General features: G+C 32.5%; 4 protein-coding genes, 1 long non-coding RNA gene and 1 pseudogene across 8 annotated transcripts in view; 1 reads left to right on the forward strand and 5 right to left on the reverse strand.

Moving 5' to 3' along the window:
- Positions 1 to 1622: 1622 nt before the first annotated feature.
- Positions 1623 to 3464, reverse strand: LOC147495437 (uncharacterized; annotated as a pseudogene).
- Positions 3465 to 3663: 199 nt separating this feature from the next.
- LOC147495438 (uncharacterized) lies at positions 3664 to 5986 on the forward strand. Its single transcript, XR_015197496.1, has 2 exons — positions 3664 to 3803; positions 5005 to 5986. It is a non-coding gene; the product is annotated as an uncharacterized LOC147495438 (long non-coding RNA).
- Positions 5987 to 6306: 320 nt separating this feature from the next.
- On the reverse strand, positions 6307 to 9133 carry LOC147495439 (LRR receptor kinase SERK2-like). 4 transcript variants are annotated; one of them, XM_086564079.1, is made up of 4 exons: positions 9076 to 9114; positions 8652 to 8737; positions 7467 to 7891; positions 6307 to 6937 (listed from the first exon to the last, which is right to left on the reverse strand). In XM_086564079.1, the coding sequence occupies exons 3-4, from the start codon at positions 7641 to 7643 to the stop codon at positions 6623 to 6625; spliced, it is 492 nt and encodes a 163-aa protein (XP_086420205.1). In that variant the 5' UTR covers positions 7644 to 7891; positions 8652 to 8737; positions 9076 to 9114; the 3' UTR covers positions 6307 to 6622. The 4 variants fall into 4 exon arrangements, with proteins under 4 accessions (XP_086420205.1, XP_086420206.1, XP_086420204.1 ...); XM_086564080.1 differs by lacking the exon at positions 8652 to 8737 and having other exon boundaries at positions 9076 to 9133; XM_086564078.1 differs by lacking the exon at positions 9076 to 9114 and having other exon boundaries at positions 8652 to 9058.
- A 541-nt stretch (positions 9134 to 9674) lies between these two features.
- Positions 9675 to 10202, reverse strand: LOC147495440 (VQ motif-containing protein 8, chloroplastic-like). Its single transcript, XM_086568377.1, has one exon. It carries the CDS (start codon positions 10200 to 10202, stop codon positions 9675 to 9677), a length of 528 nt encoding a protein of 175 aa, XP_086424503.1.
- Positions 10203 to 11308: 1106 nt separating this feature from the next.
- LOC147495441 (VQ motif-containing protein 8, chloroplastic-like) lies at positions 11309 to 11845 on the reverse strand. The gene has a single exon (XM_086568378.1). It carries the CDS (start codon positions 11843 to 11845, stop codon positions 11309 to 11311), a length of 537 nt encoding a protein of 178 aa, XP_086424504.1.
- Positions 11846 to 16488: 4643 nt separating this feature from the next.
- The window catches only part of LOC147495442 (E3 ubiquitin-protein ligase At4g11680-like), an 87794-nt gene continuing 76460 nt past the window's right edge, over positions 16489 to 27822 (reverse strand). Inside the window, exons 2-3 of the mRNA XM_086564088.1 lie at positions 17099 to 17480; positions 16489 to 16977 (exon numbers count right to left, since the gene is read on the reverse strand). Of these exons, the coding sequence (XP_086420214.1) occupies positions 16831 to 16977; positions 17099 to 17480 (529 nt within the window). The 3' untranslated portion in view covers positions 16489 to 16830. The remainder of the gene's footprint in view (positions 16978 to 17098; positions 17481 to 27822) is intronic.

A 27822-nucleotide genomic window follows, 5' to 3' on the forward strand; every position in this document is an offset into this window, starting at 1 on the left:
TCAAGTCCGCTTTTCAGTCCATCCAAGATTACTTTATTTTCATTTCTTAATATGAATGAAATTGTCATTTAATTACAGATAGATACATAAACATGAACAGTTTCATAAATTGTCACACCTCGACACAGCAAATTAGAAATTAACTTCCAAAAAGTGTTTGTCTCTAAGGTTGTTTTGTATCTCTGGATCTGTTAAGAACAAGGCCAACGAGTACTGACATCTGCGACACACCAACTATGAGATAAAACTCTAACGAGTCTCTCCACAGAGAGCAACAAGGAATTCCACCTTTCATAACCTAGAAAATACTGTAAAATGAACATAGAAAGAAGAGAAGAATTTGGTGTCAGTTCGTTCAGGACTATTCCAAACAATAGTTGGAGATATAACCTAAAGTTACAGCCTTACACTCAAATAAGGTGCATTGGAGTGTTAAAGCAGCATGGGAGCAGCTCAAGACTAAAGCAGCCTGGGATCTACATCCCCATTCCCTAGCACATCAAGTGTATGACACTATACCTAAACTATGAAACAACTAACTCTACCCAAAGGAATTAAAAATAAGTAGGAATGGCAGGGCACCCTTCTTCAAGAGGACCGAGCGACAATATAATACCTACTACAGATTTGTTCACTAAAGTAGTATGATAAAAGGAGTGGATCTATAACTCCTTATCAACTACCGTAACATCTTTCCTATTGAAGGGGACGATATATAGCTTGGACATTGTTTCGTTGATTCTTATTAACATTGTCTTTTTCAAGATAAATAACAAGCCTAATTGTCTTGTATACCCATATGATTGAAATATGTGAGCATCTTCAATAGCTTTTGATACTTAGGATGCATGTTAAAAAGCTTTGGAAAATCACAGTAATCTTCTAAAACCTTCTCCAAAAATTTGTGGTTTCCTCCAAGGATGCCAATCTGCATATAGAAGATGTGATTCTATGTTCTAGAGCTACAACCTCTATAAGATGATTCTATGTTCTACAGGTACCAACTCAATAAGACTTAAAAGGAGACGAGATTAAATCTCATCAGATCTATGTTTTGACTCTGGCGTCCTAGTACATGAAAAAAAAAAAGTCAATGTCATGTAGGGGGGAGGTATGTGTAAACAGAACAGGCTACATAGCACCAGTCTCCTAGTCCGATCCATATATGTATCATCACCACTATCAATAAATCTAGTCTCAACTCTCATGTTCTTCACTTATAAACAAATCTACATAAAATACATAAGTCCAAAAACTGTGATAAGTTGACAACCGGTATAGACTATAGAAAGCTTTGCAAAAGTCAATGTTCAGTCCCCAACACCATATATTTGGAAAAAAAAACTTGCAGGAAAGAGATTTACAAATTTTGTCAATGTTTAGTGATTTTCTATACCTTACATCCTAATCTCATCTAATCCATGAGGTTACAAATTTTGCATGAAATAAGTAAAGATGACCTCTTAGCACACCATGAACACACTAGTAAGGGCCTTGAATAGTCACATTTGCAAAATACGATTTAAACACATATCTATACCTTCCACATCCAGAATGACTAATAGAATCTCAAAATGCACTAGACAAATTTGCTTCATTTTCAAACATTTTTGGATCTTAAATCACAAACCTCGATAAAATTATAAGAAATTCAGCAAAAGATTCATACATATATTGATATTTCTATATAGTCATGGCATAATTAGCTTATAAAGAACACATATTTCATCATCAGAAGTACATAAATTTACATTACCAGGGAGGATTGGAACCTTCCTTCAAAGCAGGTGACTTAGAACTGAAGCAACTATCTCTTCCAAATCTTGTCAAGCTCCTACCTGCTTTTGGAAAATACAATTGGGCTTGCACCACGGTAGCTGGCACGAAGAGTTTCATCAATTGTGCTTGAAGACTTAGCCATGCTTCTAACAAACTTCTGAGCAGCAGGAGAAAGAGTTCGGACACTTGGACTAGCACTACCTCCACGAGCTGGTGAAGGCAATGGGGGTTTCTGAAACATCTTAGACCTCTCCCTCGTTTTACGAGCAGCTTCCCTAGACAAGGTGTGAGCCTTGACATCTCTAGGAGACGGATACGCAATACTGAATTGAGGCCCTCTACTACCTCCAATACCAACCGGTGTATCCTCCTGTTCCAGTCTCAAAGGTGTCCCTTCAATCTCTCCCCATGTAATAAACGGTGACTCATCAACACCAGGTGCAGGAGACGGCGTCTTTACATAGTTATACCCATTATCCGCCTTCTTCCCAGACTCAACATAAAACAGATTCGGAGTTTTCCTCATATCTTCCAAATCATACTTCCTAGTTTTCTCAATTAAAGCTTCTCTTTCAAGATACAAAACTTAAAACACGGAGTTCCTCGACAGGAGTATACATCACTGCAATCGTATCCTCTTCCTTGGGTCTAGAATCCACCAACTTTCCATGAAACCTAGTGTTTGTCCTATGAATCTCCTTAGTCAAACCCTTAATCCTCTCCGCCTTCTCTTCTTCCCGTCAGCGCCACTTCACCATTATCCACGGATTATACATTAACAAATTCTTGCCCGTATATTTCCACCCCTCCAATGTACTCAACGGCTGATCAAGTCGAGTTACCCATCCGTAACACGTTCTTTCTTAATATCTTCCAACAATTTCACTTCCACTTTCTCCCCTTCTATTAAAAACCCATATCTCTCTCTCTTCTTCCTATTAACCTTTTCTAATATCTTACTAAAACTATCATTATCTTCACTAGTATACCTTCTACAAAACTCGTCTAGACTATACGACCCAACAATCGAATCAACATGCCCATCACCATCAACAACAACATTAACTTGCGGGGTTTTATCAAAATCGAAAGGAGTAGTCAACAAATTAACGTAATTCGACTGGGTACCTGGAGTCTTGGAATGGGCTTCAGCATTGGTACGTAAAGATTGCAGTGATGTATACTCCTCGCGGGGAGGAACTCGGTGTTTCACCGTTGCCACCACGACGTTCAAGAATCTTTAATTGGGCATCTTTAATTATCATTGGGTCACCAGTTTTAACAGCAACTAACCAATCTAAACGGTCACGTAGTTTGGGTAAGTCAGGGAAGAAATCACGTTCTATTATGTAGCCCATCGCGTCTCCGTATGTTTCTTCGTCTAGGACATGGGCTTGTCTTTTTTTTGAGGTGGGTAAAAAAATTGAAGATGATGAATTGGTGTTTGGGGAGGGGGACAGGTGGCGGGGTGAGTTACCTGGAGAGAGAAGCATGGTTGTTTGCTTTTCGGAATAGTGATTGTTTTAGTTTATGTGGAGATGGAAATAAGAGACGAGAAGAAGGTTCTGGTTTACTTTCGTTCCGAATTCCGTTCGTTTTTGTCTGCGACACCAGAACCGACTTGAATTGATTTTTATTGGGCTCTCTTTTATTAGGAGGTCTTCGATGGAACTTGTTCTCTTTATTACTTACTCTTCTTCTCAAAGCGAAACATCGTTCAATAATATAAATCGATACTTGTGGGCCCTATCGTGTCGGTATATTGTGAAAATTTTGTATTTTCAGCAACTGAAAATATCGATATATATTCTTCAAGCCTATTAATTGTCAACTCAGAATCACTTTTTCTTTTGTACATTCTGATTGATATTCAATGGTTCCACTTCTGGGTGCAATTCGGTCGGTTTCCATTTATGCCCCTTCTTTGTTAACTTCTTTTGCCCATTTCATAGGACTAAAATGGTCATCTTCAATTTGTAGACGCAGCAAATGGTCTCTTTCTCTTGGAGCTTCTTTCCATTCAAGTAAGTTTTCAAACGTTTTTATATTCATGCTTTCTTAAGTTGTTTTAAGGAATTGTGTTTGTCTTGTATAATGCTTCATAGGAATATGTTTACTTATTTTGAAATTTTAATGCTTGATAAGCCTCATATTGACGAATTTTAGTTAGCTCCCAAAGTGAAGAATGTGGATGAGCCTATAATTCTAGTCAATAAATCCACTTGAGAGGTGCATCTTCTAGAGGGTGAGACAATCCCATGTGTATTTTGGTGATTGGCTTTCCATTATTTTGACGCAATGGCTTGAGAAGTATTGGCTACTTCTTAACAATTTAAACACCAAATTCAAGGTTTGAGTTGCGGGAGGGGCACCTAGAGGCTAGATTAGTTCTTGTGTTATTTTTAGGGTTTAGGGTTTTTAGGGTTTTTACATGACATTGACTTTTTTTTTTTCATGTACTAGGACGCCAGAGTCAAAACATAGATCTGATGAGATTTAATCTCGTCTCCTTTTAAGTCTTATTGAGTTGGTACCTGTAGAACATAGAATCATCTTATAGAGGTTGTAGCTCTAGAACATAGAATCACATCTTCTATATGCAGATTGGCATCCTTGGAGGAAACCACAAATTTTTGGAGAAGGTTTTAGAAGATTACTGTGATTTTCCAAAGCTTTTTAACATGCATCCTAAGTATCAAAAGCTATTGAAGATGCTCACATATTTCAATCATATGGGTATACAAGACAATTAGGCTTGTTATTTATCTTGAAAAAGACAATGTTAATAAGAATCAACGAAACAATGTCTGAAGCTATATATCGTCCCTTCGAATAGGAAAGATGTTACAGGTAGTTGATAAGGAGTTATAGATCCACTCCTTTTATCATACTACTTTAGTGAACAAATCTGTAGTAGGTATTATATTGTCGCTCGGTCCTCTTGAAGAAGGGTGCCCTGCCATTCCTACTTATTTTTAATTCCTTTGGGTAGAGTTAGTTGTTTCATAGTTTAGGTATAGTGTCATACACTTGATGTGCTAGGGAATGGGGATGTAGATCCCAGGCTGCTTTAGTCTTGAGCTGCTCCCATGCTGCTTTAACACTCCAATGCACCTTATTTGAGTGTAAGGCTGTAACTTTAGGTTATATCTCCAACTATTGTTTGGAATAGTCCTGAACGAACTGACACCAAATTCTTCTCTTCTTTCTATGTTCATTTTACAGTATTTTCTAGGTTATGAAAGGTGGAATTCCTTGTTGCTCTCTGTGGAGAGACTCGTTAGAGTTTTATCTCATAGTTGGTGTGTCGCAGATGTCAGTACTCGTCGTTGGCCTTGTTCTTAACAGATCCAGAGATACAAAACAACCTTAGAGACAAACACTTTTTGGAAGTTAATTTCTAATTTGCTGTGTCGAGGTGTGACAATTTATGAAACTGTTCATGTTTATGTATCTATCTGTAATTAAATGACAATTTCATTCATATTAAGAAATGAAAATAAAGTAATCTTGGATGGACTGAAAAGCGGACTTGATCAAAGATGGTTGAGAAGTTACAGCCCTTGTCTTTTTGCAGTTAGTTTGTTTCATGTTTCCTGAATCTTGGTGTGGTTTTATTACTGGTACATATTTTATCTGTTTCACATCTGCTGGCACAGGGGAGGCATTTCTTAAAGTGTTTTGGTGATACTTTGAAGGATCAATACCCTCGTGTAAAACGTGATAGGCCTCATCAACTAGTCCCCTGAAGGCCTGTGACAAACAAAATTGTGTCTATCTTGCTGGCATTTGCTTTATGTGTGACGGACAGATGAAGGTTCTTACTCGGTGAGGTTTCTACTTTATACTATCTTTCTGCCGAGGAGTGAGCCTCACTGGAACTAACCAAATTCAGTTTGCTTTAATGCACTGCTGGATTAAATGATACTAGTATACTGCGTGGCAGTGGGGAGTGAGCGGAGCTGTGGGGGAGAGAGATTGATGGGTGAAGTAGAAAGGGTATTAGGGGCAAAGAAAAAATGAGAGAGAAGTTGAGGACAGACAAACAGAAACCAACCAAATTGGTTTTTGTCTGCATAGCCCCCTTCTGTCAAGATCGTTCGCTCCGCTCACTCAATTATCAAAATTGGAGACGTGTGTACTCCCAAAAAAAAAAAATGCAGTGATATTTTGTTAAACATGATATTTCGAAGGATAAGTATGTCGAGAAGTCTGGGAAGAGTACACACACGTCCGCTTAAGTATTCAAGAAAAGGAACGTCTTCTTTAACCCTAAAAGTTCATACTAAAGAAATGATTCAAAGAGAGAGTTGACTCTTGCAGGGCCACAAGTCTTAACTCAAAATGGTGATGGCGGGTGGTGGGTAATGTAGGTTTTTAGGGAGTTTATAAATGTCTATGTAGCAAGTTTTAACCGGATGTAAGGGACAAAAATAAAAAAGCGTAGTTCCCCTGCTGCTGAGGAAGCCCTCGTCTCAAAGAAAAGTTTCAACACTCAGCACGAACTTTGTTTAAAGCTCTCACAAGTCATTCTAACAAGAAGTGTTTGGCATTGTTCTGGAATTGCATTAGAATCGCTTCACTCTACATATTCTACATTTCGAATAAATTTGATCATACAGTATTGGAGTAAGACCTACCTGAAAAACCAAAAAATAAATAAAAAGAGAACCTGCTGTCCAATAGTTCTCTTGAAATTTCTCTGAACAAACAAACTCACTGAAATTTATCTGTAAGAAAATAATCAATGATGGCCTTGAAGTTGCTTCGTGAAAATACTTTTCATTGTAAGGATCATTTAATTCTAAGGTAATAGTCCACCAAGTAGTAGATACATATGTACTCATCTTCCACCAGACAACTCAATTGCATTTTGGTCATGAACAGAATCTTCTCCCCAGTCAAATCTCATCTGCAATCTCTCGTACTCCTGTCTCCGATTAATCTCAACCTGCTGCCACTCTTCCCACCTCTCCGCGAGTCCCTCTCCTTCCAGCATCCGTACCACATCCGACATTGTTGGACGGTCTTCAGGTGACGGTTGGGTGCAAAGTAGAGCAACTTTGATCATCATCTCCACCTCTTGGCTGTTGTAATTCCTAGTTAGGTTGCGGTCAACAATGGACCCTAGTCTTTTCTCCCTTTCCAGCTTCTTCACCTGTTAAGGACAAAAGAAAGCAAAAGGAGAAGAAATACACATTAACAAGTTGAAATAAGAGAACACCTACTTAAAAGACCAGCAATATAAGCTGGAGGAATACATCAATAAAGGAACTATACATCAACAGTGCATCCACAAAACTTGAATCAAATCCTAATCCCAAAGAAACAGGAGCTCTCCTGTGGTATACCTTCACATTTTAGACATTCTCTCTCTATTGGAATCAGTTTACGTATTTTCTTTTACTATTTTCTAATTTTACCATCTTAGTGCATATATATTTGCAAGTAAAAAAAATAACTCATTGACATGAGAACCGTGTTGATACAATTCATGGTGGCATTTATATCCTATGGTTTAGAACAGTAACAATTTAATTTTGAGTAATCTGCAAGATTATATTCAGTAACTCCAAGCTAACAACTATAAGTAAGGTACCAAGACCAAAATGTGCAAATATCTGTGGCTCTGTATAAAAATTCTAGCCATTCATAGTATGTAACTTCAGGAATTTAAATGGCCTTACATGATCAAGCAATAACACATCATCTTCCTCCTCCAACCGAAAGAAGTCTATAACAGCTGGTGGATTTTTGAAAATAAAACAGGTTTGAGTAAGCATCATAATAAGACTTTGCGGCATCTTCCGAATCAAACTCCATACCAACAAGTGGTTCAACTGCTGCCACTGCCCCGTCTTCATCTTGAGAGTTTAAGTCCTTATCTGAGGAGTTTTCTGCCGACCTCTCTTCTTCACCGTCATGACTCCTAACATCTGATGTTCCCCGGTTATCTTCGGCATCAATTACTTGTTCATTCATGATATAAGGTCCAGTTCTATTGATATGAGGAATAGTAATCGAAGATGGAGTTCATGCAGCTTGTTAAACAGAGCTCCGTTTGAAGTTAATCTCTATAAATACACAAGGGGGGTTGGTGACATGATGCCATCTGCATAGGTGGTATATTAAAAGAAAGAAAATAAAAATAAATGAATATGGTGGTATGGAAATGCAGGCAGAGAGACAGGCAAACAAGAAAATGAAGCAGCTTTGGGGGTTCAGAAATGCTAAGAAATAAAGTGGATTATATTTGCAGCGAGTAAAATAAAATTAAAAGCAAAAGGAGTCTTTTGGTGAGGTCGAATGTGTAGTACACAACGAGTTTCTCTTTTTATTGTCATGTCCGAACTCAGAATACGTTGCCTCAAACTGAGAGGTAAATTAAGTAGAAAACTCTTCAAGATTACAAACTAATTTTGTTCTTACTATTATAATAGTTATAAAAATCTGTGATAATTAGTGGCACAAATCTGTAATCTCTGTAGGTTCTATACGTAATTTCCTATTTTCCTACCATTGAGGAATCAAACCCAGAAATAACTTCATTAGTGAGCATTTGAGTAAGTTTAAATGAAGTAGAAAACCTGAAGAGTTCATCCTTAAGAGTATTCTGTTGCATTTCAGAGTTCCAAATAAAATTTTCTGCTCACAGCTATTTACGCAATACTTTGTCAAAGCCCTTTGAACTTTTTAGAATTGAATTCAAGTAGACACGTGATGAGGATTTCATTATGGATATCAAGTACAACATATAAGTAAGTAACCAATTCATATAAAGGGATTGGTCATTGGTATATAACGAACAAAATTATTAGACAAAGCATTTACACACAAACCAAACGGAACATGCACAAGGCAATAGAATTTACATGGAAATGACAATAGGGGTGCTTTTCTGAAGAGGACCTCCTCTTCATGAAGCTCATAGCCTCATACTGACTGAAAACAAATTAATCTGAAAAATGATATTAATGAATAAAATAAAAATAAAAATAAAAATGGACAAGATTATATCTCAATGCTCCATAGATTTCAACAATTGGATCTAGCTGCGGGTGTAGTTCAATGTTTTAGAATGACCTGATCTTCTGTGAGGATGATTTTAATGGTGAGAAGATCATCTTCACTGAAAATCATTTTTCAATCCATCTCCATGTGTACCCCACTAAAACTGATGATAGATGTTGTGTATAAAAATGTGTACATACACAACCCAGTGTCATTTAAGTATTGAAATCCCATAAAAAGCGTAAAGAAACAAGGGAATACCTGTCCTTTTGAATACGAACATACCTTAATTAAAGCCTTAGATAAGACGACTTCACCCACATCTGCATCTGCCTCTTCACCCAAGCTTAAATGGGTATGCACTGCAAACCCAAATCCATTAAAAAACCTCCATAACATTTTTATATTATTTTTACATAAGAATGAGACAAACCACGGTTCCTGTATATGATATTATGATGACAATATATGCAGCAGCAGTACATTTCCATGATTCTCCTCAGTCCAAGATGGCAAGATACTCAGAAGAAATGCACGTTACATATCTATTGTTTGCAAGGACACTTTTTGTATCCTCAGTTGCATATATATGAATTATGAAACATGGATAAAACCAACTTGTGTTCTATTCTTAAATATATAGCAGGAAAAATTATTACCAATTTTATTGCCAATGAGTGGAGATTAATTCATTGCGAGATGCCTTATTACAATCAGAATCAAAACTTTGTACAAACTAAAGTTACAAAAGGAAATCAATCTAGTCTCAACAACAAGGAGAAGAAAATTCTGTTTGGTTGGCCAAAAAATGAATTGAATCTTATAATTTACATGTAAACGCAACGGATCTCTAGCTTTTGAACAAAAAAAAAAAAAATCCAATCTCAATTGCAATAATCTGGATAACCTTTCAAGACCTCAAAAAAAACTGAAGAAGAAATGTTTGGAGAAGAAAGCATGTGATCTGGATACCTATAAAATGGGCTAGATGAGCAGAAGAAATCGGAGGAATTGGGTGTAAAGAGCGGGACATCTGATAAATAAGGATTAGGTGCCGGAGACGAATTCACTTGAACATCTGTAGTGTCATCATACCCAACAGCCTTGCCCTCCGTACGCCTAGCTTCATCCTCAGAATGCGATAGACCTGTTAGCTTTTGAACCAATGCCATAAAATCGCGTGCTTTGGTATGAATGATTTTCGGTGAATGCGTGTAAATGATAACCGGATGTCGTTGTTGATGAACTGGTGGAGGGTGTTGTTTCCCTCCTGTTGTTAATGATGATGATGATGATGTTGAAGACGAGGACGACGACGATGATGATGATGATTTTTTAATAAAATGCGAGTCCTTATTGATCTTCATCTCCTTCTTGGCTTGTACATCATCACAGAATTTGGAAGGACTCATGATTAGAGAACTCAATTAGATGTTAATTAATGTTTTTTGTTGCTGCTCTCTTAATGAACTAGGTATAAATGTATAATGATGGGAAGAGAGAATGCTTTTAAGGTGATTTTGATCGTGTTTTTAATTATTATTAATCGAGCCAGCCATTTATTATTAGACCGTTGACAAATGCTTTGGTGTTGAAATTTCAGGCATAAGCGGAGAATCAGTTGTGAAACGTCCCTCCGAATTTTATGCTTTAGGCTTTACTTTGAGTTTTGAAATGAATTCAGATCAACTGGTCCAGCGAGTTCACATGGAATGTCAACCTATCTTTAACACGTGGAGTTTTATAATCCTACTTTTTGATTTATCAATTTCTAGTTTATGTCCAAGTTTGTCTTTTACGCTAAATCTATGGTGCGTCAGATGTACCGAAACTAATGGTGTGCGCGTTTTCTAGCCACACATTTGCGAGGGTAGAACCGGAACAAATTAGGTAAACAAATTAATGTAACAAAAAAATCACATAAACTACTATTCCGGGTAAACAAGTTAATGCAACAAAAAAATAACATAAACTACTATATGTTACAATCGATAACATAGTTTGATGTAAATTAACGTTGTTGTGTCTTCTAGGGTGCGCTTGTTTGCATTAATAAATGTAAGACATGTTTACAAAAAATACGAGGTTAATTGAGAATATAATCATATCGCTATTTCTAATTTTATTTCTCACTATATTAACAACAAGATAATAACAAATTCCTCATTACTAATCCTCCATTACTAATAACACAATGTGTGTGAATATTTTGATTCCTCTAAGAGTTGTTGTCAACCCAAAAACAAAAATAAAAGAGTTGTTGTGGGTGCTACATTCGTTCCAATAGGCTCACCAAATTTAATTCAATGTGATTAATTCATTGCGAGATGCCTTATTACAAATTTACAATCAGAATCAAAACTTTGTACAAACTAAAGTTACGAAAGGAAATCAATCTAGTCTCAACAACAAAGAGAAGAAAATTATGTTTGGTTGGCCAAAAAATGAATTGAATCTTATAATTTACATGTAAACGCAACGGATCTCTAGCTTTTGAACAAGAAAAAAAAATCCAATCTCAATTGCAATAATCTGGATAACCTTTCAAGACCTCAAAAAAAATTGAAGAAGAAATGTTTGGAGAAGAAAACATGTGATCTGGATACCTATAAAATGGGCTAGATGAGCAGAAGAAATCCGAGGAATTGGGTGTAAAGAGCGGGACATCTGATAAATAAGGATTAGGTGCCGGAGACGAATTCACTTGAACATCTGTAGTGTCATCATACCCAACAGCCTTGCCCTCCGTACGCCTAGCATTGTTACCAGCTTCATCCTCAGAATGTGATAGACCTGTTAGCTTTTGAACCAATGCCATAAAATCGCGTGCTTTGGTATGAATGATTTTCGGTGAATGCGTGTAAATGATAACCGGATGTCGTTGTTGATGAACTGGTGGAGGGTGTTGTTTCCCTCCTGTTGTTAATGATGATGATGATGATGTTGAAGACGAGGACGACGATGATGATGATGATTTTTTAATAAAATGCGAGTCCTTATTGATCTTCATCTCCTTTTTGGCTTGTACATCATCACAGAATTTGGAAGGACTCATGATTAGAGAACTCAATTAGATGTTAATTAATGTTTTTTGTTGCTGCTCTCTTAATGAACTAGGTATAATGATGGGAAGAGAGAATGTTTTTAAGGTGATTTTGATCGTGTTTTTAATTATTATTATTATTAATCAAAGGGGGAAGAGCCAGCCATTTATTATTAGTAAAAGAGTTGTTGTGGGTGCTACATTCGTTCCAATAGGCTCACCAAAATTTGCCTAGAACCTAAATTCCTTTGGTTCTTCTACTGATCTCTGGTTCGATTATAATGACTTATGTTGTCACTTCCAACATATCCGTTACATTTTAGTGCCACGAACAACATACAAGAAAAATATGTGTTTAATGGATATATATAATACATTATGGTACTAATAGTAACATACTATAACAATTGTTCATAGTCATGAGCTATGAACACTCTTTGTTCATATCACAATTGGACTATGAACATAACAGAAGGTTGGAGCGGTTGCAGAGGAATATGTCATAAACAGTAACATAAAATTTTAGTATGACAAATATAGTGTCATATCTATCTGTGATTCTAGCACTTATGATATACTACCAAACGTATATATTATAAAAAGTGGCATAACATTCGAGTATGACATATATAGTGTCATATATATATCAGTGATTGTAGCGCTTATGACATACTACCAAATGTATAAAACTCTTATTAGCATATATTATAAAAAGTAACATAACATTCGAGTATGACATATATAGTGTCATATCTATCTGTGATTCTAGAGCTTATGTATTACCCAACGTATAAAACTCTTATTAATATATGTTATAAAAAGTAACATAAGATTCTGTATGAAACTTATTCCAAAAATATATTTATTGTTAAGTAAACAAGAAAATCAAATTGATATAACAAATATATCATGAACAAACCTTAAGTTCAACTAATGAACTTAATTTACCAATTATTAAATCCGAGCCTAGTGAAGATTCACTATGTCCTTAAGACAGATTTTCCCTCTCACGGTGCTTGAAGGTTGATGGGAAACTATCTCCCAAGATAGAACGGATTTCCTTCTATAGAAAGCTAGCACTTCAATTCTATAGACTCAGCGAACACAACATAGTATTTGACTAAGAACAGGGGGAGAAGAGAAAGATCAGAACTCTATGTGATCTGGTGTATTTTTCTCTCTAAATTAATCCACTATTTATAGGTGAGTGGTGCCTCTTCGAAACAACACAGTGACTCTTGGGAAAAAGTAAGCAACTCTTTGAAAAGTCACATGTTTCGAAAAGACACACCATTTCGGCATAAAGCACTGTTTCGAACCAGTGCCTATTTCGAAAGGTCGCACCTTTTGGCATAATGCACTGTTTCGAACCAGTGCACCATTTCGAAAAGGTTTTTCTCACTTTACGTACTGTTTCAAGAGAAACCCATTTCATCTCAATGTGGGATAACTTGGGAGACAAATTACTCATTCATATCTCAAATGAATTTGAGCAAATCATTTTTCTAACAGATTCGAATATGACATATATAGTGTCATATATATCAGTGATTGTAGCGCTTATGACATACTACTAAACGTATAAATTAAAACTCTTATTAACATATATTATAAAAAGTAACATAACATTCGAGTATGACATATATAGTGTCATATATATCTATGATTCTAGCGCTTATGATATACTACCCAACGTATAAAACTCTTATTGACATAACATTCGAGTATGATATATATAGTCATATATATCAGTGATTGTAGCGATTATGACATACTACCAAATATATAAAACTCTTATTGACATACGATATCCTCTTAAACAATTATTTTACATTGTACCATTGGACCACCCATAAAGTATGATATATTTTTTGTTTATACAACTATTAATTACATACTACAGCCTATATGACATTTTTTATAACATATATCCATGTTTTTACAATGCAATCTTATGTACCGGATAGTATATCACGTACTCTGTTACATGACTTATGGTACAATCCATGTTTTTAAAAATGACTTATGTTGTCACTTCCAACATATCTGTTACATTTTAGCACCACAAACAACATACAAGAAAAATATGTGTTTAATATATAGAGGTTTTCTTCAATGCGCAGTCCTTCCAATAAATTCCAATGTGCGCTAATCTCAACCCCACATCTAATTTTTGTTTTAAAATCCAAAATCTAAAACCAACTTGTTAACCGGAGAAACTGGTTTGGAAAAGGAACAAGTACATGAAATACCAAATTTACCCAAAACTACCTAATAACCATCAAAAATGAAAAGTGGAAAGTGAAATAAAACTTCGCTAGTTCGGGAAAAAAAAAAAGGGAAACAGTTAGCGCCAATCTCTCACACTCTTTTCGGGCCAATTTTTGCAGGGTAATCAATAGTGAGATTAGATGATGTTGGGAAGGTCTCCAGAACTGGACAAGGTTTGAGGATTGCCAGAGTATTCGGTTTCTGTTGGATAGTTTTAAGATTTTGTTCCACGAAAGAGATGTATCGATGCATTTGGAGTACAGGGAAGAAATGTGGAGAATCCTTGATAGTAGAGTAGTACCTCCAAGGGGGAGATATAATGGTGGTGCAGACGCTATTGGGACATTGCATGAGCAAGGGAAGTTATTTGCAGTTATTAGAAGGATTCTTTGAGAGGATCAGTCCACCGGTCCGTGTGGACGGGTGTGGAGGAATGTGCTTCATATTATGTTATAATTGCAATGGAAGTCGTAAAATTAGTCCAGATGGGAGTGATGATGGTTTGTCAGTAATGTGCCCACAGTGTCAAGAAATCCCTTTAAGTGTCAAAAATTTGGAGTCGAAGGGTCCGCTTGGTTGGATGTAAAAATTGGCAAATATGGAAATGATTGTTTTAGAAAGTTTTGTTTCGGAAACTTGTACAAGAGATTTTTTTTTCCAGATTTCTACATGCTTGCTTGGTTGAATTTTTTTTTGGAGGTATTAGGGTTCTTCATAAATTTGGGTTTATAACCCTAATAGTGAAAACTAGAAAAGAGTTGGGGAGAAAGCTCAAATTTCACGAGATGAAATTTCAATTTCAGCGATATTGAAATCAAGTGAGGAAGAACACATAGAAAAAAAGTGGCCAGGGTTTTAGAAAGTTTTGTTGCGACTTTCAAGTTGCAAAAAATATCTTCACATTTTCATAGTTTTAGAAATATTTCCATGGCCCCCCACCCAATCACAACTCAACCAAACACTTGGAATTATGGAAACACGTGGAAAACTTTCTAAAACAAAATTTTCTCATGTTTTCCAGCTAAACAAGCGGACCTGAAAAGTTGAATTTTGTCAAATCACCAATGCCTCGTGAGAACTGAAGCTTACTGCTGATTATATCAATGCTTAACCAGTTTTATTTTTCTTACACCGCACACGCCTTGACTAATCCCAGGGCCCTAGTTGGAAATTCGACCATATATTGTCTTGCCTAGTGGTCCTAAGCGGAATCGAACTAGCTACCAACCCCAAGGCCAGACTCACTGTATAAAAAAAAACATTAACTATTTGACTTCATTATATTCTGATTGTGGAACCCCACTCTTTTAGTTATTTTGCATGATTTTTTTTTAATCTAATTTCATTTTAAAATTTTGGACTTTGTAGTCTCGGGCCAAATTTGTCAGATAATCATTCTCACAATACTAAGAATGCTAAAATTGGAGATTGCTCTCACTGCAGTAATGAATAAGTTGTATAGAAAAATAACAGATCACAGAACTTGATTAAATTCATATATTATAATATTCAATTCAATTCATATATTATAATATAAAGTAGATTTTTTAGACCTATATTTTAACATATTCGGACTTGTAAAAATTGCAATTGTACGGACCTATTTTTTAGCAGATCATGTACTTGTAAAAATTGCACTTGCATTTACATATTAGAATGCCACCTAGAATAGAGAAAAAACTATATCACATATAAGAGTGCCACTTAGGACAGAGAAAAAACTATCTCACATATAAGAGGGCCACCCAGGAGAGAGAAAAAACTCACTTACTCTACTTCAGTATATAGAGATAGTAGATTACATTATAGTGTTTAAACTTCCGCCAGACGGAAAAATAGCTCAATATAGAATTCAATATGAAGAAGAAGCGTATCTTGAAGAGAAAACTGTTGAAGTATACACCCAGAATATGTAACTACTCACGAATAACATATTATCGAATGTTGTTAATCTGATCACCACTTGCAAGCCTAAGCAATCTCATACAACTATGACATATATAAATTAGTTTTGAGTGAATATTGAAGTGTATCTTAATCTACTTTAGTCATTGAATCCTGTGAGTAGAGACGCCTGTGAAGCTTTTACACTATCTGAGGGGGCGAAATCTCTTCTTAAGGACAGTGTATTCACACACCTTATTGTTCATGTTCTTTCTGTCATTTTGTTCTATTCGATTATCTAACCCCGTTTACAACAAATAGAATTTGAAAAACGTTGTGAGTAGTTCCACAACAATAAGAACGTACAGTTTAAGGGAGATTATTTCGGTTCACATGATGGAGGACCTTTTGCTATTATCATATTGTGATATGAGTACCACATGCCCTGTTAGAGAAATGCTGTGGAAAAGAAGCTAGGAGGACAGCTTTGCTAAAGGAAATTGGCACACACACAATGAAGTTTATTCAGGTTTCAACAGAAAAACGAATATATGGTACAATTGTCTGTACATATATCATCCTCTATCCAGATTCCAGTATCATAAGTTCCTAATGGGTAACAGAGGAGAATATACACTATCCAGGTTCCTTCGGGGAATGGTTTGAGATGGTCCACTGCACACAGTAGCTGTATTGAAGGATGAAGTCCCCTACGGAGCTTTTGGCATTTAAGGAAGTATTTTGAGTATCTATTTGGTTGGTGATCTCAACTGTATAACAGCAGGATCACTCTGCAAAAACAATATGAATTAACAATTGGCTCTTAAGCATCCCTCCTTTTGTTATCTCTCCAACTCATGTTTGCATAGAGGACAACAAGATATGATTCTGAGCCATTGATCCACACACTTCAGGTGGAACATATGAGAACATGGTAACTGCCTCACCTCTTCCTTGTCCCTATATCTCGCTAAGCAAATACAGCACTCCTGCAGCCAAGTAACAAAACGAGCGCACAGAAAGGTTAGCTGTTACTTCTATAGGAAATAGTTATGTCATCGATAGCATATATATCAAGAAAGTTATTGCCGCCTTAGAGCAAAAACTTACTGAAGTTTCATTTTCAGCATCTGAATTGCACTCAGCCTCATCACCAAGCTCTAAGTTGGCCTCAACTTCCTTATAACTCCAGCTAGGTAACCCTGAAATCTGATCATCGGTAGCTCCTCTGTCGATGGAGCCCATGTTCATGTTGTATCCAAGGAAGTTACCGATCAACGGTACACAGCAACAAAGCAATAGAAACAATAGGAACGGGAAAGAGTAGCTGATGGCATTCCAAGCAAGTAGAGAAATGCAGAGCACGTGCAACTTTGGAGCTCGATCGAGAGATCCAAAACGAGAGTCAAAGACCCATACATTGCCCATCACGAACCATATAGCAAAAAATAACTCGAGGAAAGTTCGTGATTTGTTCGCTAATCGCGTGCACCTGTTTAGTTACAGAAGTTGTTCGATGTAAATTACAGAACCCCCCGTACAACTTCATGCTGAATTAAGTAGAGCTGATCTATATATGTGTTTTTTGCTAACTAATACTGATACTAATCATAATAATAATAACATGGATAAAACCATCTCCATGTTATAATACACCAGTTTGCAGATGAAATTGGAAAAAAAAAAAAGAGAATTCTTTGTTCTAAAAATTATACTTGATATTTTATATTAAAAAAACCACACAAAAATCGTTGATACACCATGTGTGTTATAATACACCAGTTTGCTGATGAAAAAAAAAAAAAAAAAAACTGAATTTTTTGCCCTAAAAATTATACTTGATATTCCATATTAAAAAAACCATACAAAAATCGTTGATACAGCATGTGTGTTGTAATACACCAGTTTTCTGATAATACTGGAATTAATAAAAAAAAAAAAAAATAGTGAACTGAATTCTTTGTCCTAAAAAGTATACTTGAGATTCGATATTAAAAAAGCTACACAAAAGCCGTTGATACATCACATGTGTTGTAAATACACTAGTTTGCCAAAAAAAATGGGAAAAAAGAGAACTGAATTCAAATATACTTTAGGTTGCTTAGGTTTGTTTTTATAAACTTGTGGATCTTTTTCGAAGTTTGTATTGATTTTCAGAAATCACTCCTTTTGGGCTTGAGGCTTGTAATTTTCCAGGTTAGTTATATACAAGAATTTTCTCACTTAACGGTCATTAATGAAGAATATTGGTTGCTTATATTTCCATTTGAATTATTTTTCTTTCATTGTTGAGAAGTACAACAACAACTTATTTTTTAATCAAAGCCCAATTTGACTTTCATTTTTTGAGTAAATGTTTGCTAGTTTTCGCATGTGTGCTTAAAATTGGAATTGGTGATTGATTTTACAAAAAAATATTTTATGTCCTAAAAATTATTCTTTTGATTCAATATTAGAAAGGCCATAAAAAAAATATTTGAAACTTTTTTTTTTCCAAAAACCGTTGTTACATCATGTGTTATAATACACCAGTTTTGTGACGAAATTGGAAAAAAAAAAAAAACTGAATTCTTTGTCCTAAAAATTATACTTGATATTCCATATTAAAAACCACACAAAAATCGTTGATACATCATGTGTGTTATAATACACCAGTTTGTTGATGAAATTGAAAAAAAAAAAAAACTGAATTCTTTGCCCTAAAAATTATACTTGATATTCCATATTAAAAAAACGACACAAAAATCATTGATACAACATGTGTGTTGTACTACACCATTTTTTTTTCGATAATATTGGAATTAATAAAAAAAAAAAAAATAGTGAACTAAATTTTCTTTGTCCTAAAAGTATACTTGAGATTCCATATTAAAAAAGCTTTGTCCTAAAAAAACCGTTGATACATCACATGTGTTGTAAATACACCAGTTTGCCAAAAAAAAATGGAAAAAAGAGAAATGAATTCAAATATACTTTAGGTTGCTTAGATTTGTTTTTAGAAACTTGTGGATATTTTTAAAAGTTTGTATTGATTTTCAGAGATCTCTCCATTTGGACTTGAAGCTTGTAATTTTCCAGGTTAGTTATATACAAGAATTTGCTCACGTTAACGGTCCCTATTGAAGAATATTGGTTGCTTATATTTCCATTTGAATTATTTTTCTTTCATTGTTGAGAAGTACAACAACAACTTATCTTTTATCAAGCCCAATCTGTCTTTCACCTTTTTGGGTAAATGCTTGTTAGTTTCTGCATGTGTGCCTGGAATTGGTGATTGTTTCACCTTTATGTCTTAAAATTTATTTTTGTGATTCAGTATTAGAAAAGCCACAAAAAAATACTTGAAATATTTTTTTTTCCTGAAACTGTTGATACATCATGTGTTATAATACACCAGTTTGCTGACGAAATTGGAAAAAAAAAAAAACTGAATTCTTTGTCCTAAAAATTATACTTGATATTCCATAATAAAAAAACTACACAAAAATCGTTGATACATCATGTGTATACACCAGTTTGTTGATGAAATTGAAAAAAAAAAAAAAAACTGAATTCTTTGTCATAAAAATTTACTTGGTATGAAATATTAAAAAAACAAAAAAAATTATAATTGTGTTTGTTTGAAAAAAATTATTCTTTGAAAAAAATTATTTGATATTCCATATTAAAAAAACCACACAAAAATCGTTGATACATCATGTGTGTTATAATACACCAGTTTGCTGATGAAATTGGAAAAAAAAAAAAAAAAACTGAATTCTTTGCCCTAAAAATTATACTTGATATTCCATATTAAAAAAACCATCAAAAAAATCATTGATACAACATGTGTGTTGTAATACACCAGTTTTCTGATAATATTGGAATTAATAAAAAAAAATAAAAAATAGTGAACTGAATTCTCTGTCCTAAAAAGTATACTTGAGATTCCATATTAAAAAAGCCACACAAAAACCGTTGATACATCACATGTGTTGTAAATACACCAGTTTGCAAAAAAAAATGGGAAAAAAGAGAAATGAATTCAAATATACTTTAGGTTGCTTAGATTTGTTTTTAGAAACTTGTGGATATTTTTAAAAGTTTGTATTGATTTTCAGAGATCTCTCCATTTGGACTTGAAGCTTGTAATTTTCCAGGTTAGTTATATACAAGAATTTGCTCACGTTAACGGTCCCTATTGAAGAATATTGGTTGCTTATATTTCCATTTGAATTATTTTTTTCTTTCATTGTTGAAGAAGTACAACAACAACTTATCTTTTATCAAGCCCAATCTGTCTTTCACCTTTTTTGGTAAAAATGTTTTAGTTTTTGCATGTGTGCCTGGAATTGGTGATTGTTTCACCTTTATGTCTTTAAAAAAATTATTTTTTTGTGATTCAATATTAGAAAAGCCACAAAAAAATATTTGAAATTTTTTTTTTTTTTTCACTTGAACCTGTTGATACATCATGTGTTTAATAATACACGGTTTGTGACTAAAAAAAAAAAAAAAAAATTGAATTCTTTGTCCTAAAAATTATATTTTGATATTCCTTAGTAAAAAACCATAAAAAAATCGTTGATACATCATGTGTGTTATAATACACCGGTTGTTGATGAAATTGGAAAAAAAAAAAAAAAATTCTTTTTGTCTAAAAAAATTATACTTGATATTTTATATTAAAAAAACCACACAAAAATCGTTGATACACCATGTGTTGTGTTATAATACACCGGTTCTTTGATGAAAAAAAAAAAAAAAAAAAAAAAAAAAATTTTTGCCCATATAAAAAAAAAATTATACTTGATATTCCATAAAAAAAAAACCATACTAAAAAAAATCGTTGATAAAAAGACATGTGTGTTGTAATACACATGTGTTGTTTTTTTGATAATACTGGAATTAATAAAAAAAAATAAAAAATAGTGAACTGAATTCTTTGTCCTAAAAAGTATACTTGAGATTCGATATTAAAAAAGCTACACAAAAGCCGTTGATACATCACATGTGTTGTAAATACACTAGTTTGCAAAAAAAAAATGGGAAAAAAGAGAACTGAATTCAAATATACTTTAGGTTGCTTAGGTTTGTTTTTATAAACTTGTGGATCTTTTTCGAAGTTTGTATTGATTTTCAGAAATCACTCCTTTTGGGCTTGAGGCTTGTAATTTTCCAGGTTAGTTATATACAAGAATTTTCTCACTTTAACGGTCATTAATGAAGAATATTGGTTGCTTATATTTCCATTTGAATTATTTTTCTTTCATTGTTGAGAAGTACAACAACAACTTATCTTTAATCAAGCCCAATTTGACTTTCATTTTTTTGAGTAAATGTTTGCTAGTTTCTGCATGTGTGCCTAGAATTGGTGATTGTTTTACCTTTATGTCCTAAAAATTATTCTTTTGATTCAATATTAGAAAGGCCACAAAAAAAATATTTGAAACTTTTTTTTTTCCAGAAACCGTTGTTACATCATGTGTTATAATACACCAGTTTTGTGACGAAATTGGAAAAAAAAAAAAAAACTGAATTCTTTGTCCTAAAAATTATACTTGATATTCCATATTAAAAAAACCACACAAAAATCGTTGATACATCATGTGTGTTATAATACACCAGTTTTTTGATGAAAAAAAAAAAAAAAAACTGAATTCTTTGCCCTTAATAAAAATTATACTTGATATTCCATATTAAAAAAACGACACAAAAATCATTGATACAACATGTGTGTTGTACTACACCAGTTTTCTGATAATATTGGAATTAATAAAAAAAAATAAAAAATAGTGAACTGAATTCTCTGTCCTAAAAAGTATACTTGAGATTCCATATTAAAAAAGCCACACAAAAACCGTTGATACATCACATGTGTTGTAAATACACCAAAAAAAAAAAAATGGAAAAAAAAGAGAAATGAATTCAAATATACTTTAGGTTGCTTAGATTTGTTTTTTTAGAAACTTGTGGATATTTTAAAAAAAGTTATTATTTTTTCAGAGATCTCTCCATTTGGACTTGAAGCTTGTAATTTTCCAGGTTAGTTATATACAAGAATTTGCTCACGTTAACGGTCCCTATTGAAGAATATTGGTTGCTTATATTTCCATTTGAATTATTTTTCTTTCATTGTTGAGAAGTACAACAACAACTTATCTTTTATCAAGCCCAATCTGTCTTTCACCTTTTTGGGTAAATGCTTGTTAGTTTTTGCATGTGTGCCTGGAATTGGTGATTGTTTCACCTTTATGTCTTTAAATTTATTTTTGTGATTCAGTATTAGAAAAGCCACAAAAAAATACTTGAAATATTTTTTTTTCCAGAAACTGTTGATACATCATGTGTTATAATACACCAGTTTGTGACGAAATTGGAAAAAAAAAAACTGAATTCTTTGTCCTAAAAATTATACTTGATATTCCTTAGTAAAAAAACCATACAAAAATCGTTGATACATCATGTGTGTTATAATACACCAGTTTGTAGATGAAATTGGAAAAAAAAAAAAAAAAGAATTCTTTGTCCTAAAAATTATACTTGATATTTTATATTAAAAAAACCACACAAAAATCGTTGATACACCATGTGTGTTATAATACACCAGTTTGCTGATGAAATTGAAAAAAAAAAAAAAAAAATTTTTGCCCTAAAAATTATACTTGATATTCCATATTAAAAAAACCATACAAAAATCGTTGATACAGCATGTGTGTTGTAATACACCAGTTTTCTGATAATACTGGAATTAAAAAAAAAAAAAAAAATAGTGAACTGAATTCTTTGTCCTAAAAAGTATACTTGAGATTCGATATTAAAAAAGCTACACAAAAGCCGTTGATACATCACATGTGTTGTAAATACACTAGTTTGCCAAAAAAAATGGGAAAAAAGAGAACTGAATTCAAATATACTTTAGGTTGCTTAGGTTTGTTTTTATAAACTTGTGGATCTTTTTCGAAGTTTGTATTGATTTTCAGAAATCACTCCTTTTGGGCTTGAGGCTTGTAATTTTCCAGGTTAGTTATATACAAGAATTTTCTCACTTTAACGGTCATTAATGAAGAATATTGGTTGCTTATATTTCCATTTGAATTATTTTTCTTTCATTGTTGAGAAGTACAACAACAACTTATCTTTAATCAAGCCCAATTTGACTTTCATTTTTTTGAGTAAATGTTTGCTAGTTTCTGCATGTGTGCCTGGAATTGGTGATTGTTTTACCTTTATGTCCTAAAAATTATTCTTTTGATTCAATATTAGAAAGGCCACAAAAAAAATATTTGAAACTTTTTTTTTTTAGAAACCGTTGTTACATCATGTGTTATAATACACCAGTTTTGTGACGAAATTAAAAAAAAAAAAACTGAATTCTTTGTCCTAAAAATTATACTTGATATTCCATATTAAAAAAACCACACAAAAATCGTTAATACATCATGTGTGTTATAATACACCAGTTTGCTGATGAAATTGAAAAAAAAAAAAAAATTGAATTCTTTGCCCTAAAAATTATACTTGATATTCCATATTAAAAAAACCACACAAAAATTGTTGATACAGCATGTGTTTTGTAATACACCAGTTTTGTGATAATATTGGAATTAATAATAATAAAAAAAATAGTGAACTGAATTCTTTGTCCTAAAAAGTATACTTGAGATTCCATATTAAAAAAGCCACAGAAAAACCGTTGATACATCACATGAGTTGGAAATACACCAATTAAAAAAAAAAAAATGGGAAAAAAAAGAAGAAATGAATTCAAATATATTTTAGGTTGCTTAGATTTGTTTTTAGAAACTTGTGGATATTTTTAAAATTTGTATTGATTTTTTCAGAAATCTCTCCGTTTGGACTTGAGGCTTGTAATTTTCCAGGTTAGTTATATACAAGAATTTGCTCACGTTAACGGTCATTATTGAAGAATATTGGTTGCTTATATTTCCATTTGAATTATTTTTCTTTCATTGTTGAGAAGTACAACAACAACTTATCTTTTATCAAGCCCAATCTGACTTTCACCTTTTTGAGTAAATGTTTGTTAGTTTCTGCATGTGTGCATGGAACTTGTGATTGTTTCACCTTTATGTCCTAAAAGTTATTCTTGTGATTCAATATTAGAAAAGCAAAAAAAAAAAATATTTGAAACTTTTTTTTTTCTCGAAACCATTCTTACATCATGTGTTATAATACACCAGTTTGCTGACGTAATTGGAAAAAAATAATAACTGAATTCTTTGTCCTAAAAATTATACTTGATATTCCATAATAAAAAAACCACACAAAAATCGTTGATACATCATGTGTATACACCAGTTTGTTGATGAAATTGAAAAAAAAAAAACTGAATTCTTTGTCATAAAAATTATACTTGGTATTCCATATTAAAAAAACCACACAAAAATCGTTGATACATCATGTGTGTTATAATACACCAGTTTGCTGATGAAAAAAAAAAAAAAAAAACTGAATTCTTTGCCCTAAAAATTATACTTGATATTCCATATTAAAAAAACCACACAAAAATCGTTGATACATCATGTGTGTTATAATACACGGTTCTTTGATGAAAAAAAAAAAAAAAAAAAAATGAATTCTTTGCCCTAAAAATTATACTTGATATTCCATATTAAAAAAACCACACAAAAATCGTTGATACAACATATGTGTTGTAATACACCAGTTTTCTGATAATATTGGAATTAATAAAAAAAAATAAAAAATAGTGAACTGAATTCTCTGTCCTAAAAAGTATACTTGAGATTCCATATTAAAAAAGCCACACAAAAACCGTTGATACATCACATGTGTTGTAAATACACCAGTTTGCCAAAAAAAATGAGAAAAAAGAGAAATGAATTAAAATATACTTTAGGTTGCTTAGATTTGTTTTTAGAAACTTGTGGATATTTTTAAAAGTTTGTATTGATTTTCAGAGATCTCTCCATTTGGACTTGAAGCTTGTAATTTTCCAGGTTAGTTATATACAAGAATTTGCTCACGTTAACGGTCCCTATTGAAGAATATTGGTTGCTTATATTTCCATTTGAATTATTTTTCTTTCATTGTTGAGAAGTACAACAACAACTTATCTTTTATCAAGCCCAATTTGACTTTCACTTTTTTGAGTAAATGTTTGTTAGTTTTGCATGTGTGCCTGGAATTGGTGATTGTTTCACCTTTATGTCTTAAATTTTATTTTTTGATTCAATTAAAAAAAGCCAAAAAATAAAAATTTTTTTTTTTTTTTAAACCGTTGATACATCATGTGTTATAATTTTTTGGCGTAATTGAAAAAAAAAAAACTTTGAATTCTTTGTCCTAAAAATTATACTTGATATTCCATAATAAAAACTACACAAAAATCGTTGATACATCATGTGTGTATACACCAGGTTTGTTGATGAAAAAAAAAAAAAAAAAAAATTGAATTCTTCATAAAAATTATACTTGATATTCCATATTAAAAAACCACACAAAAATCGTTGATACATCATGTGTGTTATAATACACCAGTTTGCTGATGAAATTGAAAAAAAAAAACTGAATTCTTTGCCCTAAAAATTATACTTGATATTCCATATTAAAAAAACCACACAAAAATCGTTGATACATCATGTGTGTTATAATACACCAGTTTGCTGATGAAATTGAAAAAAAAAAAAAAAAAAAAAATTCTTTGCCCTAAAAATTATACTTGATATTCCATATTAAAAAAACGACACAAAAATCATTGATACAACATGTGTGTTGTACTACACCAGTTTTCTGATAATATTGGAATTAATAAAAAAAAAAAAAAATAGTGAACTGAATTCTCTGTCCTAAAAAGTATACTTGAGATTCCATATTAAAAAAGCCACACAAAAACCGTTGATACATCACATGTGTTGTAAATACACCAGTTTGCCAAAAAAAATGGGAAAAAAGAGAAATGAATTCAAATATACTTTAGGTTGCTTAGATTTGTTTTTAGAAACTTGTGGATATTTTTAAAAGTTTGTATTGATTTTCAGAGATCTCTCCATTTGGACTTGAAGCTTGTAATTTTCCAGGTTAGTTATATACAAGAATTTGCTCACGTTAACGGTCCCTATTGAAGAATATTGGTTGCTTATATTTCCATTTGAATTATTTTTCTTTCATTGTTGAGAAGTACAACAACAACTTATCTTTTATCAAGCCCAATCTGTCTTTCACCTTTTTGGGTAAATGCTTGTTAGTTTTTGCATGTGTGCCTGGAATTGGTGATTGTTTCACCTTTATGTCTTTAAATTTATTTTTGTGATTCAGTATTAGAAAAGCCACAAAAAATACTTGAAATATTTTTTTTTCCAGAAACTGTTGATACATCATGTGTTATAATACACCAGTTTGTGACGAAAAAAAAAAAAAAAAACTGAATTCTTTGTCCTAAAAATTATACTTGATATTCCTTAGTAAAAAAACCATACAAAAATCGTTGATACATCATGTGTGTTATAATACACCAGTTTGCAGATGAAAAAAAAAAAAAAAAAAAAACAGAATTCTTTGTCCTAAAAATTATACTTGATATTTTATATTAAAAAAACCACACAAAAATCGTTGATACACCATGTGTGTTATAATACACCAGTTTGCTGATGAAAAAAAAAAAAAAAAAACTGAATTTTTTGCCCTAAAAATTATACTTGATATTCCATATTAAAAAAACCATACAAAAATCGTTGATACAGCATGTGTGTTTAATAATACACCGTTTCGATGATAATTGGAATTAAAAAAAATAAAAATAGTGAACTGAATTCTTTGTCCTAAAAAAAGTATACTTGAGATTCGATATTAAAAAACACAAAAAAGCCGTTGATACATCACATGTGTTGTAAATACACTAGTTTGCAAAAAAAAAAAAAAAAAAAAAAAAAGAGAACTGAATTCAAATATACTTTAGGTTGCTTAGGTTTGTTTTTATAAACTTGTGGATCTTTTTCGAAGTTTGTATTGATTTTCAGAAAATCACTCCTTTTGGGCTTGAGGCTTGTAATTTTCCAGGTTAGTTATATACAAGAATTTTCTCACTTTAACGGTCATTAATGAAGAATATTGGTTGCTTATATTTCCATTTGAATTATTTTTTTCTTTCATTGTTGAGAAGTACAACAACAACTTATCTTTAATCAAGCCCAATTTGACTTTCATTTTTTTTTGAGTAAATGTTTTTAGTTTTTGCATGTGTGCCCGGAATTGGTGATTGTTTTACCTTTATGTCCTAAAAAATTATTTTTTTTGATTCAATATTAGAAAGGCCACAAAAAAAATTTGAAAATTTTTTTTTTTTTTTTCCAGAAACCGTTGTTACATCATGTTATGTTATAATACCCGTTTTTGATGAAAAAAAAAAAAAAAACTGAATTCTTTGTCCTAAAAATTATACTTGATATTCCAAAAAAAAAACCACAAAAAATCGTTGATACATCATGTGTGTTATAATACACACCGGTTTTTGATGAAATTGAAAAAAAAAATGAATTCTTTGCCCTAAAAATTATACTTGATATTCCATATTAAAAAAACGACACAAAAATCATTGATACAACATGTGTGTTGTACTACACCAGTTTTCTGATAATATTGGAATTAATAAAAAAAAAAAAAAAAAAATAGTGAACTGAATTTCTTTCCTAAAAAGTATACTTGAGATTCCATATTAAAAAGCCACACAAAAACCGTTGATACATCACATGTGTTGTAAAATACAGTTTGCAAAAAAAAAAAAAAAAAGAGAAATGAATTCAAATATACTTTAGGTTGCTTAGATTTGTTTTTAGAAACTTGTGGATATTTTTAAAAGTTTGTATTGATTTTCA

The sequence above is a fragment of the Coptis chinensis genome, chromosome 6, assembly GCF_015680905.1.
Source record: "Coptis chinensis isolate HL-2020 chromosome 6, ASM1568090v1, whole genome shotgun sequence".
Taxonomy (NCBI): Eukaryota; Viridiplantae; Streptophyta; class Magnoliopsida; order Ranunculales; family Ranunculaceae; genus Coptis; species Coptis chinensis.